Source organism: Trematomus bernacchii, unplaced genomic scaffold, assembly GCF_902827165.1.
Source record: "Trematomus bernacchii unplaced genomic scaffold, fTreBer1.1, whole genome shotgun sequence".
Taxonomy (NCBI): Eukaryota; Metazoa; Chordata; class Actinopteri; order Perciformes; family Nototheniidae; genus Trematomus; species Trematomus bernacchii.
Window position 1 is genome coordinate 7,040,755 of NW_022987821.1, and position 19,807 is coordinate 7,060,561.

Here is a 19,807-nt window from a genome sequence, read left to right on the forward strand (position 1 = left end):
AGAATCCAAATCCATTTTCAAGGACTGAAATATGTGCCAGGTTTACATAAAAACTGATCGCAACATTTTAAGAAACTCAGCAAAATAGAAATGCTTTTTGTCCATTGACTTACGTTAATACATTAGAAGTTGTTCAATGAGGTACGCAAGAGGGGGTACAATGAAATATACAAATATATAAACACCATTTTGTTCATGTATTAATTAGATCTGAATGGAGCCATGCTTCGTGTACGCCATTATTATTTATTAGCTAAATCGGCACTTTGTTGCATTTTGCATTTATCAATACACCAACTTTCCTAGATAAGCCAAACAAACAGTTTGTTGCGTATCCACTCAAGGGTTTTTTTATGTGCAAACTGACCCCCATCAAATGTTGTATTCATGAACAGCTCAAATATTATTTAGATTTACCCAAAAAAATGTAGAAGAAAAAGGCTCGAGCCAAAACACCGGCACTCAATTACAATATAACACAATACAAAAAGACTTCTGAACCCTAACCCAATGTCTGCTAGTCTTAGATACAATTTCTTGGCATAAAAGACACACACACACACACACACTGTACTGCATGCACACACACTTTCAGCAGCCCATGTGTGACAGGTGCACATGTCAGTGGTTAGTTCAACCTGGATCAGAGCATTTGGTCTCACTCTGCAGCAGCCAGGCCTCCGGGGTGTGTGTGTGTGTGTGTGTGTGTGTGCGTGCGTGCGTGCGTGCGTGTGTGTGTGTGTGTAACCCAAGGGCCCGATGCTCAGTACCCACACACTACCCATATTGTTTTCTTCAGTGGAGCTACAGAAAGAGGATCTGATTTACAGAGCTGTCTGGCGCTGCAGCACAGGATGCATGACCGACTCGTTCTAATGGAGTTTTCAGCTCTGGATTTACACCGAGCTGCAAATAAAGTACAATCTGCTGCTGCTGCACGACTCTGAGGGGGCTGCGTTAGCTACTTTAGCGCCATTAGCTCGTCCTGCAACTGTACCCAGTAATGTTTTATGCTGACCTTCTCACTTAAGCCATGTTTACAGAACATTTGAGATCCGCAGATTAGACCATTTCTGCAGCAATAAGTCCCTGAAAGAACTTTTTTCCACCACCAAATCTTCTTGTGTAAATGTGCCCCTTACAGTTACGTCATTATTGAACAAATTGTTTGCCAAGGCATTCAAAAAGCAATGTTTCCTTCATATTGAATACACTGCAATAGAAGAACAAGAAAACGTTCAAATATGCACATATGAAAGGCTGAAAAAAATTGTGTTATGGTTTAAAAATGACATGAACAATAAGAAACCACGCAGATGTATTTAACTAATGAAGGGAAAAGCAGAGAGAACCAATCATGCTTGATGAATGGTGACCGCTTCCTCCAGGAAACAAGACCAGAGGTTATCAAATGTTATCAAATGTGTCAGAAGTCTCTGAATGAAGCATCCTCTCACTGTGACCCAGAGAGCTGTTAATGTGGGAATCCCAACATTAACGTGTTAACGGGACCCGAGTCAGATCAGTGTGTGTCGGATTGCTGGACTGCAGCGCTGTGTAACTCGAGCAGCTGCCCCCAAACGCTGGCTTCAACAAATTACCCATTTCACAGCTCACAAAGCATTTAGCCTCCAAACTATGAGAACAAATCCATTCCTGAGCTTCTGGAAGGACACCCACTCACATGGGAACGTAATATATCCATCAGTCAGGATGCCATGCACTTCCTTCTTCTTGATTATGGTCTATTTAAAATGTATATGTCATATGATGCATGTGGAAACAAGATGCATCTTCTGTTGTACTACAAATATTATGTTTCTGGACATTTCTTCATGCATTGCTGCTGCTTAGGACTGTCCCTTTATATTTGAATTACAGAAAAAAACACTGGATGTTGGGTACATGATATCACTGTTGCTTTCTAAATTCATAAAACACAATATTCTTGTGATGTTTGCTTGAAGTATCTACTACAAGGGCTCACGTTTAAAGTAACTGTCAAGAAATGGGAAAGTCAAGGCCAACAAGTATACCAGATCGAAGTCAATATAGTGATAAAGTCACATTGTTTTTGCTGTGTATTTACAGACGTTACTAGAAGGGCATTCGGAGTGTTTAAACTACACGTTGGTTACTGTTTCCATTACATGACATGTCACCTGTTAGACGCTTTTATCCAAAGCGACTTACATACTCAATACTGTGGGCAATCCCCACAGGAGCAATTTGGGGTGAAGTGTCCAGGGACACAACGACATGCTGACTGCAGTGGGGTTTGAACCTGTTTCCAAGTTGTTGTTCAGAAAAGACGGCAACACATGAATGCTCTACTTCACAAGTGTAAACATAAACATATTTTGTGTTACTTCCCCTTGTTTCAGATGATTTTAAATCAAAGCTCATGACACACAATACACGTAGCCTTCATCATTTCATCCATTCACTGACTGGAGCAGCCGCTTCTTGCTGCCATGTGGAGCCACAAGTGCAGCTCAATGTAGTCCAGATATTCACGCATACATTTATGAGATATAACCAAACTTGTTCATGCTCTATAAATAACAAAAATGTCTTAGCTGTCTTACCCTGGTTGCCTCTCAGAGCTCTGGCCTCACGGTGTGGGTTGAAGATCCAGCTCAGCTTCAGCCTCATGAAGGAGAAGTTCTCATCACTGGAAACATCTCTCATCCCACTGCCTGTTAGAAAGAGTAAAAACCATATTTGTTACACAATATCCTTCTCTCTTAACATTTGTATTAATGTTTCCACGAGGCAGATGTATTCAACGAGCATCAGTCAGGATAATACAGAGTTGATACAATGCCACATTTTGTATATTAATTATCTACTTTAGCTTAGACAGATGATGATACTTCTTTCCAACATTGATTTGTACATCACGTTCTGACACAGCAGCGAATCCATCCTTTCCATGTAGTTTAGGCTCTGTGTTTTTGGTCAGAAAGGGTTAGGGTTTAGGGTTAGGGTTAGGTTTGGTCAATGTTACCCAGCCTTTAAGTGAGTGAGGTGAGTGAGTAAATCCCTCAACTTCCTTCGTCTCATTTTGGAGCGATTTTCAGGGGGAACTTGAAGCTTCTTCGCCAAAAACTCAGGGTGTAATATATCAGATAGTAGAACCTTTGGTGTAGACTCAGCTGTTAGCAGAGGCTAATTAACGCTAAATAAACAGGAATACTGATTTCCATATTCCTTGTCTTTGAACGTGTGATCAAATCATGAGAAATATGATGCAGAAAGATTTCTTCATTGCCGTAGCGGTACGCTTGGGTTTGTCTCTGAGGGGTTCTTTCTAAGCATTTATTGGGTAAAAAAATAGACAGAAAGAGACAGAGAGGGATCAGGGTTTCTGCCTATAATTACAAAGATAGCAGCGCGGCACTTTCTCCCCAGTGGAGGTGTCACTGCCTGTCCCTTCATATTGTATAAAGACTGTTCTATCAGCGCAGCAACGGCCCCATGGCTTGTAAATTAATTTGGGGTTCCTGTCAGTCGGGGCCTTCTCCTCTCTTATCTGTGAGTGTAATATGGGGAGGCTGAGAGGCTGGGGAGATACTGCTGAGAGCGCTGGAGGAGAGGAGGGGTGAGGAGTGAGTATTAAGGAGATAGATAGGAGGGAAGAGAGAGGCAGGGACAAAACAAGAGAGGCGGCTGAGAGAAGCCAACGGGGCCCTGCTGGATGTCAAGGAAGTACCTGACTCAGTGATAAGTGAATATGGTCTGGTACCCTATTACACACACACACACACACACACACACACACACACACACACACACGCTATTTGTCATCCCCTGGACTCTACACCGAGAGGCCTTCACCTATCAGCACTATTTGTCCCTGTGTCGCAGCCCACAGATAAATCTTCTCTCGAGGATCCTTGTTTAAGTCCGCCCCCCTATTACTGAGGTGCAGCCCTCTCATGAACACATGTGCTCAACACACACACACACACACACACCTCTGACCCCTTCAGTTGTTTCTAATTAACCCTTCACACACTGAATGTAGCCTGAATTCCCTAATGGCAATAAATAGGCCCCACTATTTCCCATTAGTGGTCGGAGGCATGATGGCGAATTAGCCGAGCTTATTCACTTACGATATAACCTCGGAAACAGAGTGACATTTATTTCCTGAGAGGCTTTTTTTTATACAGCAAGTGTCCTTGTGGTAAATGTATTATTTAAAAAAACACCTATTTTTTAAACATGGCACAACAAGGAGGAAGACATCTCATTCATTAATACAGATGTGTTTTATCTGAGAGGCTTTTGTTTTGCTCATTTGAAATAGTCTGAACAGTTTTATTTTCACGACAAATGGAGTTGAGAATTTAAGGAAAAACACAACAGCTTTATTCATTTTGGACAAATGATGATGCATTGTTATATATATTATGTTATATTATAAAAGTAGTCACACGTTGACAACTTTAAAATGCTGTTCAATACTAATATTCTAATAGTAATAACCTGGTGACGTTTTGCATAATGAATATTTTTGATAGTTTCAGTAATGGTTTTACTTAATTAGTTACAAGGAGGAATATTTACTGTGTGCAACAACAACAACAGTTAGAATAAAATCAATTGGTATTAAATGAGAATGCATGATTCTAGTAGTTTCCACTGCTGCCGTGTGGGCACTTTTGCAAACCTTTTAGCAAATCAACGGAAACTTTTCAGCATTAACGCCCAATATGAGTATTCATGTGATTCTGTGTGATCAGTACCAGTCAAATGTACAAAGAGAAATGCTGTTTCCCACAATAACACATTGTAGGGAAGCTGATATGTAACTAATGTATTGACAGTGTATGTAATAGTACTATAGGGCATCACTTCATTGTGTTATTGTAAGTGTAAATTAATTATATTCAACCAGGACGTACAGGTAATTACATTCCTATTTGTGTGTGTAAACAATAATTATATCCGCAGAGCATTTCCACATTAAACAAAGAATATCTTCTTCCTCATGTGGAGACCCGAGTCTGCCACGGCAAGAAAAGCCCCCCATTATTCCAGGCATGAACACAAGGCAACAAAGAGCAAAAACAAGCCTGGAATTTGTGAATGCTCCGTCTTCAGATATTTGGCAGACTTCCCAAATGGTAAAAACAACAGAGGCCATTCAGGCAATTGAACAATAAGACATGCATCATCTATTGTGGCCCATTGTGCACGGCTGGAACTGAGTCCACAAGAAGAATTGGTTCATTTCCAAAAGCTTGCAAAGTGGAGGTAGACAGGACCGCTTTATCCTGCTCACTTTATTCCTGAATAATTACACTGTATTTTACCCTTTTTTAGTACACTGTAGAGTTATTAATACAGTAGTTCCTGCAAGAACCAAAAGTTGAGCAACTCCAAACTACTATTATGTTTAAATACTACAGGAAAAACAAGTGACATAATTTGTTGTCAATATCACAGGTTTTGTGTCGTTTCATTATCACCTTTTGAAGTTAGAGCAGGTTTTAGAAATGATAGCACATAAAAAAGAGAGGGAAGGAATTTTAAAAAGGATAAAACATTTGAACATGTTTTTTTTGCATTTGTCAGCAGGCAGGATAATACAAATGAAAGCCTATTGATTTGTGGATTTATTGGTATATAGTGCCACCTGGTGGATGCATTCAATACAGAAAAGACTGCAGTTTTCTGTGTTAAAGAGTGTCATTGTTTTCAAGCTAAAGTTGTGTCATCACTTCAGTCAACAAAATAATGTATATTGAAGTCAGAACTCAAATAATGTCAGTGCTAAATCATGATAAATGTAGTTTTCTGAAAGCTCTATCTAGCCTCTACCACTACAGTACTCTTGCAGAACTACAGCTCAAAATGAACTTGTCAGATCATAAATGCATGCATAGATGTTTGCATTTTTTGTTTATACACACACACACACACACACACACACACACAGACACACACAGACACACACAGACACACACACACACACACACACACACACGATTAATCGTGCAGCTTGCATCAGAGAATAAATCACTTGTACATAATTAGCAAGGGCAAGGTTATGACTGACATCAAATTTCATCTTAATTACAGGAGGAGAATGTGTTCCATTAATTGTACGGGGTTTGCCTGAACACATCTTAACTAAGTTAATAACGCTGTCATTGTTCTAGGAAATGTTCACAACTGGGAGGTTAATTAATTAGTTCTTACAGGATTTGTTTAAGAAGGATGCATTGGTTTGCATCAAATTAAGGTATTTTTTAGGTGACTGTTCTTATTTTACAGGGGCAAGTTAATCTTTCAAACCAATTCAAGCAGTAGAATATAAAAGTAGAGACATGAATAAAGTAGGAAAATAATTGTTGCTTATGTTATGTGACAAATATATTAGTTGCAGTCCTTTCTGTATGCATGACATGCAAACAACAAGGCCAACAGTATTTCACTTACTAGTCAAGCAAAGAACCAAACAATAGTACAGGGTTTTCTCACACAGTTCGCAGACCCTTTACACACCTCAAGCTCATTCACTTATCACACACAGTGATGTAAATACTGTACAAACAATACATAAAACCAATATTTACAACCACAGCACAACAGCTTCAGTACAGTGAATAATAAAGCATTAATAATACCAACAACACTGCAGCAAGGAGTAAACTGACGTGCACAAAAGGACAAATAAAGGAACACCAAGACATAAATTGTAATTTAGACGACTTACAATTTTGCCGTCGAAGTCCTTTGTCATGTCCCAATTGCACTTGTTTCTGTGGTGCTAATTCAGTTTGTTGGGGATAAATTGTCCTTTCTCCGCCATTGCTAGCTTAAAGAAAAAAACGTCGTCGTTAATAACATTAACAACAATTAGCAACAAGCTAACTGCCTGTAGTTGCATGGAATACTTGTTATACATGTGTATATTTTTGTTTAATGACAGAGTGTTACTGTTTTGGTACTTCACTTTAAAATGTAATTTAACAGATAATTACATTAATAGTTTTACAGTTGAAAAACCTCGTCGTGTTTTATAATAGTCTAACTTTCTTTAATCAACTTCACCCGGCGTCTCTCAGGTAGATTTCTGTAAGGGTGTAATGTCATCGTTCAGCCACACGCTGGGCGACATCCACCAGCCATTGCAATGAGGGGGGCGCTGTTTCAGCTATACAAGTAAACAAAAAAATAACAGATGAAGAAAATAACGAGTGACAGTTGATAAATACCATAGATATATATAAACAAGTGTTTATATATATCTATGATAAATACTACCAACCAGTGATGGAAGAAGTACTCAGATTATAATTTAAGTACAAGTAGCTAAAAGTGTAAACAAATGTGAAAGTCCTACTGGGTAGTTTAACGTATAATAATATATAATGCGGATTTCATTTTGAAAGTTATAACAGGAAGTGTGCTATTTTATTTGGGCAGGCCCCGGAAGCCAAGCCTCTCAAGCTGTAAGCCAATCACAACACGACTAACCTCTTCCATAGCTACAACGTGTGTATTTTCATTTTTCATCACAAACATCGGCTGTGTGAAGGATTTACAAGCTTTCATTTCCCCGATTCACCTTGAAAGTAAGAGATAAATGCGATTTTACTACACGTTTCATTCAGTAAATTCTACCACCGTTTACAGCCGGATTAACTGAGTTTTAGATATCGCAGATGAAGCATACATAGCTAGGCTAACGGTTACTTAATGCAGTTTTTTTAGCCACGTTGGTGTTTTAACACACGTGCTGTTTACTGCAAGAAAGTGACGTCAAGTTCATGCACACCAACTGAATGTATTTCTGTTTTTCCAACAAGTATACATATTACATTTAAATAAAACATTAAACCCATCTTTTAGGCATTGTTTTGAATTGGCATCTTAATAAGTTACAGTATAGCTGCAATACCACTTTTAGAAATACAAGTAATTGATGCATCTGTTGTGCATGAAGCCAACTAGTTGTAAATCCATACTTATGCATTTATCTTAATTTAAACATCATAATAACACACGGATTATATGCATCACAGGGCTTCTTACTTTCTAATTTGCCTTCATGTGTTATTTTACAGGTCTAAATGGTTGTTTTTTGAATTGCTGCATCAACCTGACAGCCCCCATAAGATTAAGGGCGGTCTGGGATGTACATGAAGTGTGTCTATATTTAGACCCAGTCCACAACAGGCTGTAAGAAGCTAATCTGAGGGGGGTGTGGGGTTAGGCAATGCTTGATTTACATAATGTAATATAGTGACTGTTAATTTACACAACATGTACCTTTACATTTCTACCCCTAGACACATTGGTAAAGCTAATTCAAATCCAGAATTACTCAGAATACCTTTGTTAGTCCCACGGAGGGGAAATGTGCGTAGTTATAGCAGGAAAAAGAGCCACAGACAGCTTAATGTTACATATGTTAAATATGACCAACTAAGTTATGACATAATACAAAAATAATATATAATAAAAAGCAATACAAATTAGATAAACCTTCAGTGGTATCAACACAGTAATTAGAACACATTATATTGATAGTAAGAATATTCAGTATTAGTACATATTGTGAAAATCTAGGGTTTTATTCAATGACAATAGTACACACTGTTCTCGACAAGCTTCTTGATGTCGTGGTCTCTAGTGCCACCTGGTGGTTTCAAGCACTCACATATCTTAAATACAGTAAAGACGGCTGTGCTTTTCTGCATATATGATTAAAGACCATTTCCACAACTGTTAATGCATGCTTTTGTCTATAGGAGGTGTAGGATGTTGGTGATGCAGTTGCTGAGGGGTGCAGTGAAGCATGCTGGGAGCGGTCCCCAGTTCAGTGTGGAGAGATTGATCTCAGCGGCGCGTGGCTTCAGCTCATCTTCACAACACTTATCAGATTTTGGGGGAACTCATCCTCCTCCCTGCACTGACACTGAACACCCCAAAATCCTCATCACTGGTTCGTTTACGCACTATAGCTTCTTTTCATTCGTTTGTTTTAATGTAGTTTTGCCTTACATTTCCTCCAACACAGTCACAGTGACAGTTGTCGAAGGTAATACATTTTTCCTTTTCTTTTCATCATTATAGGAGGGCTTGGTCAGCTCGGGGTGGGGCTTGCAAAGCTACTGAGGTAAGCATTTAACATGTCGTCCTATTTCAGTTGTTTGTCTTATTCCACGGGGAGCAACAACAAAATGAAGTGTCACCAGTGGCTGTTTGACAAATACAGAATTATCCGCGATGTGAAACAGTTATTATAAATGTTGAATCATTAAAAAACATCAATTTTCTGTTCTTTATTTTAGTCCTTTTCCAAAACTGACCATATTTATGTTTTTTCCTCAGGAGACGATTTGGAAAAAACAACGTTATCCTGTCCGACATTAGGAAACCCCCAAACCATGTCTACCATAATGGTGTGTATTATTATATAACCTACTTATATGTTCTTTTAGCAGGTACGCATTGTGTTTATGTGAATTTTAACCTTTAGGTAAATCTTTTCTTTAAGGGTTTGCATTCTCAGTCTGTACATGTGTACCTTAATCGTGACTCTCGGGGGTAAAAGGGTCTCCAGATGAGTTCAGAAACTGTACAAACAAGGGTCATTTTGGGTCCTCCACAGGTCCGTTCATCTTCTCCGACATCCTGGACTCTAAGAACCTCAGGGAGATCGTGGTGAACAACAACATCAGCTGGCTGATTCACTACTCTGCGGTGCTGTCCGCTGTGGGAGAGAACAACGTCGCGCTGGCCAAAGAGGTCAACATCACAGGTACATACAGATACATTACAGTCATATTTAAACAACCTGTGAAACTACTGAAGATAAGTCAGTTTTACAGATTCTAAAAGTGTGTTGCACCAGTATTTAGAGCCATCTTAAATCAGCCTCTCTCTCTTCGTAGGTCTCCATAACATATTAGACATAGCAACCGATCATGGTCTGCGTGTGTTTGTCCCCAGCACTATCGGTGCCTTCGGTCCATCCTCACCCAGAGACCCCACCCCCGAGCTGTGTGTGCAGAGACCCCGCACCATCTACGGCGTCTCCAAGGTCCACGCCGAGCTGATGGGTGAGGTGAGACGCAGATATACAGACACACAAAGATATATAAGTGTCCAAATATACACGTCCGCTTTACTTCCACAAATCCCAGGGTGTTTGTTTAAGCTTTGCCTCCCTCTCTTCTCAGTACTACCACCACAGGTATGGGCTGGATTTCCGCTGCCTCAGGTACCCGGGCGTCATCTCCGCTAACTCCAATCCTGGGGGAGGAACAACAGGTATGTAAAGCTTTAAAATAATGCATATGTGGAAAAGTGGAGTCATCTTTCATTCTAAAATGGAAAAAAAACAAATGTTTCCGCCCCTCTAAGTTTTGACATTTGCCAGTTTGTCTCTGTTATATAATATTAAAATGAGTATCCTTGAATTTCGACTGGCCTCATAATGGGAGGGACATTTTTCACTATTTGTATACGTTTTATAGACCAAACGATCAATAGATAATGAATATAAGCGTTAGTTGCAGCCCTAAGAATGCGATAAAGATGGTGGAAGTATCACTAACAGTTTAAACAGAGGAGATAAATTGTTGTATGGTGTTTTTGATTAATATTCATCTGTTCTTCCTTTTCCTAGACTATGCTGTGCAGATCTTCCACACTGCGGTGAAGACTGGTTGCTTTGAGTGCAACCTGCGCAGTGACACACTGCTCCCCATGATGTACATAGGTAACACCCGACTTTTAGACCTTTTGCAATAGTGTCAACATTTAAACTTCACAGGTGATGATTTATTTGTATTTTCTGCCCAGATGACTGTCTCAGGGCGACTCTGGAGTTCATGGAGGCTCCTGCAGACTCACTGCTCAGCCGCACGTATAACATCAGCGCGATGAGCTTCACGCCACATGACCTCGTCCAGGAGATGCAGAAAGTCCTGCCCGAACTCAAGGTCACCTACAATGTGGATCCTGTACTGCAGGCTATAGGTGAGACTCCTGGTATCTCTGTGCAATATAAATACCATTACGCAACGCAAACATTTCCCAAATTGGGATCAATAAAGTACCTATTGTATCTAATATCCATCTATCTATCTATCTATCTATCTATCTATCTATCTATCTATCTATCTATCTATCTATCTATCTATCCATCTATCTATCTATCTATCTATCTATCTATCTATCTATCTATCCATCTATCCATCTATCCATCTATCTATCCATTTATCTATCCATCCATCCATCTATCTATCCATTTATCTATCCATCCATCTATCTATCTATCTATCTATCTATCCATCTATCTATCTATCCATCTATCCATCTATCCATCTATCTATCCATGTATCTATCCATCCATCTATCTATCTATCTATCTATCTATCTATCTATCTATCCATCTATCCATCTATCTATCTATCTATCCATCTATCCATCTATCCATCTATCCATCTATCCATCTATCCATCTATCCATCTATCTATCCATTTATCTATCTATCCATCTATCTATCTATCTATCTATCTATCTATCTATCTATCTATCTATCCATCTATCTATCTATCTATCTACCATCATTACAAAACACTCGCTGCTATACAACATGTGCAATATCATTATTAATAATGTTCTATAATAATATGCAATTACGTATCTGCCACTATGTTTTTTTGCACTGTTAATATTTACATTAATCATGTGACCGTCTATGTTTCCTGTAGATATTGAATTGCTCTTTTTACTGCACAGTTAGTGTACAGTTTTATTATTATTATGCTGCTGTGTTTATTGTATTTTTGTAAGTCTGGCACAACAATTTCCTTCAGGATGAATAAAGTCCTATCTTATCTTATCTTAAGATCATAGGAGAATCATTTCTTCCTCGTCCTCACAGTTTTCTCTTGTGTGTCTTTTGTTAGCGGACGGCTGGCCGATGGTGTTAGAGGACATCGCAGCGAGGCGGGACTGGGGCTGGAAGCACGAGTTCGACCTATCAGAGCTGGTGCAGACCATGCTGACTCACATCACTACCTCAAACCAGCGTGCACAAGCAAACTGAGCCCTTTTCACTCCATGGAAAGCTTTATTTAAAAGTATTAAACACTGAAGGTTAAGAGAATGTTAATGATTACACGTTAAACAGCTCAAAACACAATAAGATCCAACAATTATCCTCGTCTCCATCCCTTCATTATCCATCAAGGCTAATGTTCATAATCTGATGCAAGACACTGCATACTATCGCTATGTTACTGAACTTTGAAGAGTTCTCTCTCTGAATGTACTGTATGTATTTATGGCATGTTGTATGTGTAAGTACACAGATGACTTTGCCTACTGTATTTGCATGTGTAGCAGCTAAATGACATTTGGGGGGCGATTCAGCCGTCCTGAAAACCAGTGGGCTTTGAGTAAGAGACACTCAAAGGCTTTACCTCGATACGTAAGAGATTCAAACCCTAGTGTTACTGTAGGGTTAGGTTACAGGGGCTTTAACCATAGTTGCCTATAGCATTATAAAACATGTGTGGGTTAAAGAAGAACAGCTACTTCACCCTTACACTAAGTGCTTTAAATATTATTTGTATTTTAATGATTTTTATTGTTGGTCTCAGTTTAGAAGCTTCAGCCTCGGAGCTGAATATTTATGAATGTTGATTTAATGAATGCATTAGCAGTCATTTACATTTTAAGGGAAGTAGGGCTCTTCAGTTTTGCAGCTATACTCTTAAGGATCTGTGAAAAACACGTGTAGCAAGAAGGGAGTGGGCTATAGAGCTCCATTTTGTTTGTTTTTTAATATTGATGTTATTTATAATGATATTCTTTGCAGCTGTTTCTGTCAAACCAAATGGGACGACCTTTTTCTTTTTTAAATAAACACTTCAATTCAACAACGTTGTTATGGCTTTTCCTTTGTAGCCAACTAGTGCACTCAGTCTATCGTCATGATATTTGGTAAATAACCTGTCTATGAATGCTTTCAAATGTCCACTAAAATAGTCCACAATGATAATTACATGTTCTCCTATACCAGGGGTCTCAAACTCAAGGCCCGGGGGCCAAATCCGGCCCGCGACTTCATTTTATGTGGCCCGGCAAGAGCTTGCAAAGAATATAATAAGTTTATTATACGGTTACATGCCACTTTACAGAAGCAGGTTGCTCATAAACTACATGTCCCACAATGCATCTCGTTTTGTGACATGCGCACTGAAGAGACTTGCAATTATTTGCCCTGGACTTCTGCTTTCAGACGTAGTTAATTACTAAGTTATTATCCTATCCGATAATAATCCAATTCAGAGGCAATAATGTAATATAATACATTATTTTATATATATTTATATAGTTACAACCGGCCCTTTGAGTGCAACCTTTATGCGAATGTGGCCCGCGATGAAATTGAGTTTGACACCCCTGTCCTATACAGTCAAATGAAGTGAATTAGAAAGTACGGGGCGAACAAAGCGTGGAAAATCCTAGAAATTAAACAATTTGCAGTGTTTTCTTTCTTCCAACTATCTTTACTCACTGAGGTCCAGTCCTCACAGTGCATTCCCAGAATCCTTCAGTCCTGCTTTTGCCTTTGCAGCTGAGTCTGGATGTAGTCTTTGTTTGTCTGCTGCCGCCTGCTGCAGTTTGAACTTCAGGATATCAACGAGCAGAGAGGCCTCTCGGTTCAGACTCTCCAGCATCTGGCCCTCTGTGGCCCTCACTGCTGCACGAACCAACGCCTGAACACCCTGCGGAAAACAGAGGAGAACAGGGCATGAAATATATTCCAAAAATGCTTTCCTTTGTTTTAAATCCCTCTGTGAGATCACCTCTTTGTCCAGTTGCACATCCTGAGGAATATCCACCTCCCCCAGAGTGACCCTTGACCCCTTTCGGAGACTCCTCAGCTTCTCCTCTTTCTGACGTAACATTGAAGTCAGCGCCTCTCGATGCCGCTGATGCTCCCAATCATGAAGATCTGTACCCTGGAGCACACATAAGGTTAGAGAGGGTTACTATCCGTTAGAATAACTGCGTTACTGTAAGGGAATACAGTAACCATTTTTGTTGTATCCTGATTACGTGATCCTGTTACATGAGATTCAAGGCTTTTATTGTCATTAGTACATAGTTAAGAGTGTAGATATATCAATGCACATCTTGGTTTTACCCTGATATGCAATCCATTTCTCCCAAATGTGTACTTAATCACAGATGCATGGTGATTATATCTGTGAGTCACTGATTAGAAAAAGGCTTCCTCACCTGAGCCAGAGGACAGGGTGTGGGCGGCACCTGCACCTCCAGGTGTAGCTGAGCGATGGACATGTTGGAGGCTCCACTCACAGCCGCCTGGAAGAGCCTCCGCCGGGCGGTGAGGGTGTGTGTGAGGAACTGGGTGAAGTCGTGTTGGTGGAGAGGGGTGAGGTTCGGCAAATACTCGGACAACTCATCTCTCAGCAGGGATAAGAGGTTGGGAACGTCGAGACCTGATGGATAGAAGACCGAAAAGTACAGAAGCTTGAAAATAATGATTCAGTTTTGCTAAATAATGACCTAGTATCTCAAATGAATGGAAAACAAATGACATTTATTTGGACCACCAGAAAAACATTTTTCATTATGACTTCTTTTGGGCTTGCATATTTATTTATATTATTTGTATTTATAGTCAATTTAATATTGAATAATCCATTTCTTGCACAATAATATCCTGCATTATATTTGTTACTGGGGATGTGCATTTCCACATGTATATTTTCCTCATGTATATATATATTTTTAACTTTGTAATGCTATTTTATTTCTATTTCAGAAATATTTTGGACTGTTGATTTCTAGCGTCTTAATTTCTCTTATGTACATTGCCGTTTTTTATGCTGCCAAATTGGGATCAATAAAGTACTTATCTATCTATCTGTCTGTCTGTCTGTCTGTCTGTCTGTCTGTCTGTCTGTCTGTCTGTCTGTCTGTCTGTCTATCTATCTATCTATCTATCTAACTATTTAATCAAACAAAGATACAATTCCCTGTGGCTTTAATACCGTTTTAATAAAAGGCACATAGGGAATGAATCACTAGAAATGACTCACTCGTACTCAAAGTGCTGTTCAAATCTCAAACTAGGTAAACATGTGTTTCCATGCACTTTAAAAGCTCTCAGGAAACAAACTGCTCTCTCTGATGTCCCCCCTTGATCCTGACCTCCAGGTGAAGCTCTGTGTTTGCTCTTACCCTCCAGACGAGGAAAGATGCCTTTTGCGATCACAGCTGCCCGGATCACGTCAGTCCAGGAGAAACCACGGCTCGCAGCAAACATGGCGACGTCAAACACAAACTCCTGATGGAAGAGGCGCCGCTCATCAGAGAACTCGAGCCATGAGAAGTGACGACTCAGCCTCTGCACACCAGCATCTCTCTGCACACACATTGATACACACAACCATCATTGATGCACTCATGCATAAGCATTGATTTCATGCTCATTATGGAGTTTAACTTTCATCAATTATTGGTCTTTGGGGTATGATTTACTCACAACACACACATTGTTTCTGCTGATAAAAGTGCAGCATTTCAGCAACTTGTTGTAGCTTTTTTAAGTTATTTATAGACATTTAAATCGTCCTACCTTATACAGGAATGCAGTTTATACAATGCATCAGGCATTAGGTCATTATTTAGTTGTGTATATTGATGTGGAATTAACTGTATAGTGTCAGATAAATATAGTGAATAGTGAGGAGAAGTTTAAAGTAGCATAACATGTCAATACTAAAGCATAGCTACAGTATAAAAACACCAAACATACAGTGAGTGAATTGCTAGTAAATGCAGACAGCATTTGAAGGCACCAGAATTACACATCTATCCGTTTTATTAATACAAAAAAATACAGATTTCTTCTACCTGGTGTCTCGCTATCTGCGATATTTCACTCTCTGTGAGAGACTCCATCATTGATAAGTGACACAGGCGCTGCATTTGGTTGCCATGGGAGAAGGACGCGTGGTTCGGGCGTGCGTAACTGTTTACGCGATTGCGTCACAAGCACGTACGACGCACGGGAGCTGATGGAATGTTTGGACAAGACGCTTATTAATTTATTTTTGTCATATTACAAAAATGGCAAAAATAAAAGTATGTTGAACTAACTAATGAGCTACAATAAATAGTCAGTTATAATCGTAATTAGTTCAGCAGATTCGGTTCATTCCGATGTTTAAAGTTTGTGCCGGGGTTTGATAGGGAACACTGTACCGGGTCTGTCATGTAACTCGGTTTATTAACCCGAGCTACAGATGGCTCAGGTTAATCCTCTTTAAGAAGAAGGAATATGTTGAAAGCAAGAACACTGTGTCCTTAAGATTAACTGAAATCTTGTGTTGCTCAAGGTTTTGTTTCTACAAAACCTTTTTCTTATAAAAGCAACAAATCAAAAAACTGTTTTACAGGATTGTTCTCTGTATGTTCGTCCCTCAAGCGTTCACATCTCTCCTGCAGGTGTTCAGGGACACTGCATTGTTGTCGCTTCACCAGCAATACGCCATTTCCGCTTATGTTTATAACAATAACATAACATTTACTATATTGATCCCGATTTAGGACATTTATTCGTCACAGCAACAGGTTAAAACAAGGCATTGCACACATAATTTCATCAATATCTCAGTATTACGTCTTTTATTTTGAGTAGGAGATTCCATATATATGCAGTAGGCTTATATAAATTGTTTTGGTATGTAAATATTATGCCATTATTTTGAAAGTCTAAATCAGTGTATTTCCGGTCCCTAAGCTGCTGACTTGACGCTGAACATGCGTCTCTTTCCAAGATCTGCGATGTGTGTGACGGAGCGATCACTGCTGCTTTAATATCTTATATCTAAATGGGTTTTTTCTGCATCTACAATCGGCTATTCGTCCTCCATCATCCCTGCTGTCGGTATGAATCAATAAAGGTAAGATTGGTCTGATTTATTTCCCCTAAACTCCTGTTGCTTAACTAATAAAATGTGCATTAAACTCCAAATATGGTGCATGTGTTCTAGTGCAAGTGTGCATGTTGTTGGATGTGTTTTCACTTCTGCAGGGGCGTGCACTGACATTTTATTAAAAGGGTCTGTTGGCTAAACTCCCCCTAGCACCATATCATGTACCTGAATTCTGTAAAATGTGGTAATTAAACTACCACAAATCCATTTTCATATGTGTTAATTGTTTACAAATTTAAATATTAATCAAATAAAAATACTGCACACTTATTGTGTAAGTAAATTAATGTCCAAAGTAAGCTAGGTTATTTTGAAAATGCACATTTTACTGCATTTAATGTCATTTTTTGTATTTTTATAATAGTCTGTCAAGTGTCCACATCTGCTTTACACATGTGGAGATTTGTATAGATCAACACATTCTTTATAACATGCATTATTAAGCATTGCCAATCATATTTATGTACCTAAAACATCAAATATAAACAATCCTTTTGTCTTGAAAGGTCAGCAAAAGTGGTAAAAATCTGGTGCTCAGACATAGCCAGTCTTTATCATATCTGTAACCCTTCTTGGTGTGTTTTGGACTTCATATGGTTGTGTGTGATGCAGTTGTTGGGCAGTGGTGTGTTTATTGGATGAGTGAAAGAGAGCAGGAGGGGTTAATTAGGTTAAAGAGGAGTGAGCAGATCTCCTAAAGTAGTCCACACATCATATAACCTCTGCTTTGCAAACTGAACCAATTACACCTCAGCTCTGACACACTCACACTTTTACAGCAGTGATGATTTCCCTTGATTTATCCACAAGGAATACTCATTAGTATTCCCTCGCTGCTGTCAGCACAGGAACTACTCATCCCTGACTCCCTGTCTAACCAGAGGTCTCCAAAGGATCCACCTACTCTTTTCCTGTCGCTCATCAAAGCTGTGAAATGCAGGGTTGTATACATGTGAATTGTGCAAGGATGTGTTCGGAAAAATAGACGGTGTGAACTGCCCTTGCACTTAAAAGCACAATGCAGTGTCCCTGAACACCTGCAGGAGAGATGTGAACGCTTGAGGGACGAACATACAGAGACAAATCCTGTAAAACTGTTTTTTGATTTGTTGCTTTCATAAGAAAAAGGTTTTGTACAACCTGAGTCTTATCTTGTAGAAACAAAACCTTGAGCAACACAAGATTTCAGTTAATCGTAAGGACACATTGTTCTTGCTTTCAACATAGAGCCTAACTATTTCCTTCTTTTTAAATATATGACTTCTGGCATTATCAATATGTTCAAATTCAAAATGGATCAAATAACAAGTTGGAAGATGCCCTTTTTGCATTTCTACCAGTTTCATCTTATTGTTTTGATTTTACAGCCTGCAACTTTACAGTTGTGGCTCACTCTCATCAGCATCATTCACAGGTGCCATCTTTAATGTAGTCCACATGTTACAACATACAGCCAGAATTCCAACTGAACAACCAAATATAGCCTTAAATATTTTACTGTTTGTTCAAGTGTTAACAAAGGTGTAAATTAGATGGCGTCAAGACAAAAATATAGTGAAAACATGACGTTAACGTGCTTTTAACTCGTGATAATGTGGTTCCGATCATTGATTTTCCCTCACCGCTGCAACAACGTTAATAACTAGTTTGCCCCGACACGGTTCAATAGGAGCAGTTGGTGTTTTCAGTGATTCCCAAACAGGAGACCCCCTGCTGTCAGACAGATTGACTGTAATTACAATCCTCTCCAAACACAGCAGTATGTGTGTGTGTGTGTGTGTGTGTGTGTGTGTGTGTGTGTGTGTGTGTGTGTGTGTGTGTGTGTGTGTGTGTGTGTGTGTGTCAATGGTTTTATAGGTTTTGAGTTCAGTCCCTCTTGCCTTCTATTGTTCTCTGTCTCTTGTTTTGTCTTCCTCAAACACACACACACACACACACAAACATACATACACACACACACACACGTGCTTGGGAAGGATTGCATCTACAAAGTATTTGAAGAAGACAAAATAAGAGACAGAGGGAGTCATATTTACTGAAAACCTATAAAGTTGTTGACACACACACACACACACACCGACACACACACACACACACACACACACACACACACACACACACACACACACACACACACACACACACACACACACACACACACAAATATAATTTAAACTGTAATAGTAAGTAATTATGACAAATTGTGCTCTCCTAACCACTTGACTGAAAGATCAAAGTTGCAAATTGCCTCATCAGGTCAGCTACATAAGATTGTCTTGGCTTCACCATAGCAACACCTTACCTTCTCTCTCTCTCACACACACACACACACACACACACACACACACACACACACACACACACACACACACACACACACACACACACACACACACACACACACACACACACACACACACACACACACACACACACACACACACACACACACACACACACACACACACACACACACACACACACACACACAGGTCCTTAAGCAGGCTTTTCGTCCTATCCTTAGCCTCCCTCCCCTCTTCTCCTCATCTCCTCCTCCCGCCATCCTTCCCTCCCCCCCTCTGTGCACCTGATTACCGCCTGCCATTTTACTGGGGGCTCTGCTATCTTAGTGTGTGACTCAACCTGCAAAGGTAGCCGTCACACACACACACGCACGCACGCACACACACACACACACACACACACACAAAGCCACATAGTGCTGACTCCCGGTGTGTCCCGGCACGGAAATATTCTCCAGCTTTTTCTCGTCTCTTTGGACAATGTTTCCT

At 39.6% G+C, this 19,807-nt stretch overlaps 2 protein-coding genes across 2 annotated transcripts; one reads left to right on the forward strand and one right to left on the reverse strand.

Annotated features, from left to right (window-relative positions):
• The first annotated feature begins 7,522 nt into the window (after positions 1-7,522).
• LOC117499097 (L-threonine 3-dehydrogenase, mitochondrial-like) lies at positions 7,523-12,899 on the forward strand. The gene is made up of 10 exons (XM_034151395.1): positions 7,523-7,592; positions 8,772-8,965; positions 9,097-9,139; positions 9,355-9,425; positions 9,635-9,784; positions 9,918-10,090; positions 10,206-10,296; positions 10,655-10,747; positions 10,831-11,007; positions 11,943-12,899. Exons 2-10 carry the CDS (start codon positions 8,782-8,784, stop codon positions 12,080-12,082), a joined length of 1,122 nt encoding a protein of 373 aa, XP_034007286.1. The 5' UTR covers positions 7,523-7,592; positions 8,772-8,781; the 3' UTR covers positions 12,083-12,899.
• Positions 12,900-13,571: 672 nt separating this feature from the next.
• cunh8orf74 (chromosome unknown C8orf74 homolog) lies at positions 13,572-15,978 on the reverse strand. Its single transcript, XM_034151612.1, has 5 exons — positions 15,931-15,978; positions 15,256-15,439; positions 14,287-14,510; positions 13,851-14,006; positions 13,572-13,769 (listed from the first exon to the last, which is right to left on the reverse strand). The coding sequence occupies exons 1-5, from the start codon at positions 15,976-15,978 to the stop codon at positions 13,572-13,574; spliced, it is 810 nt and encodes a 269-aa protein (XP_034007503.1).
• Positions 15,979-19,807: the final 3,829 nt, after the last annotated feature.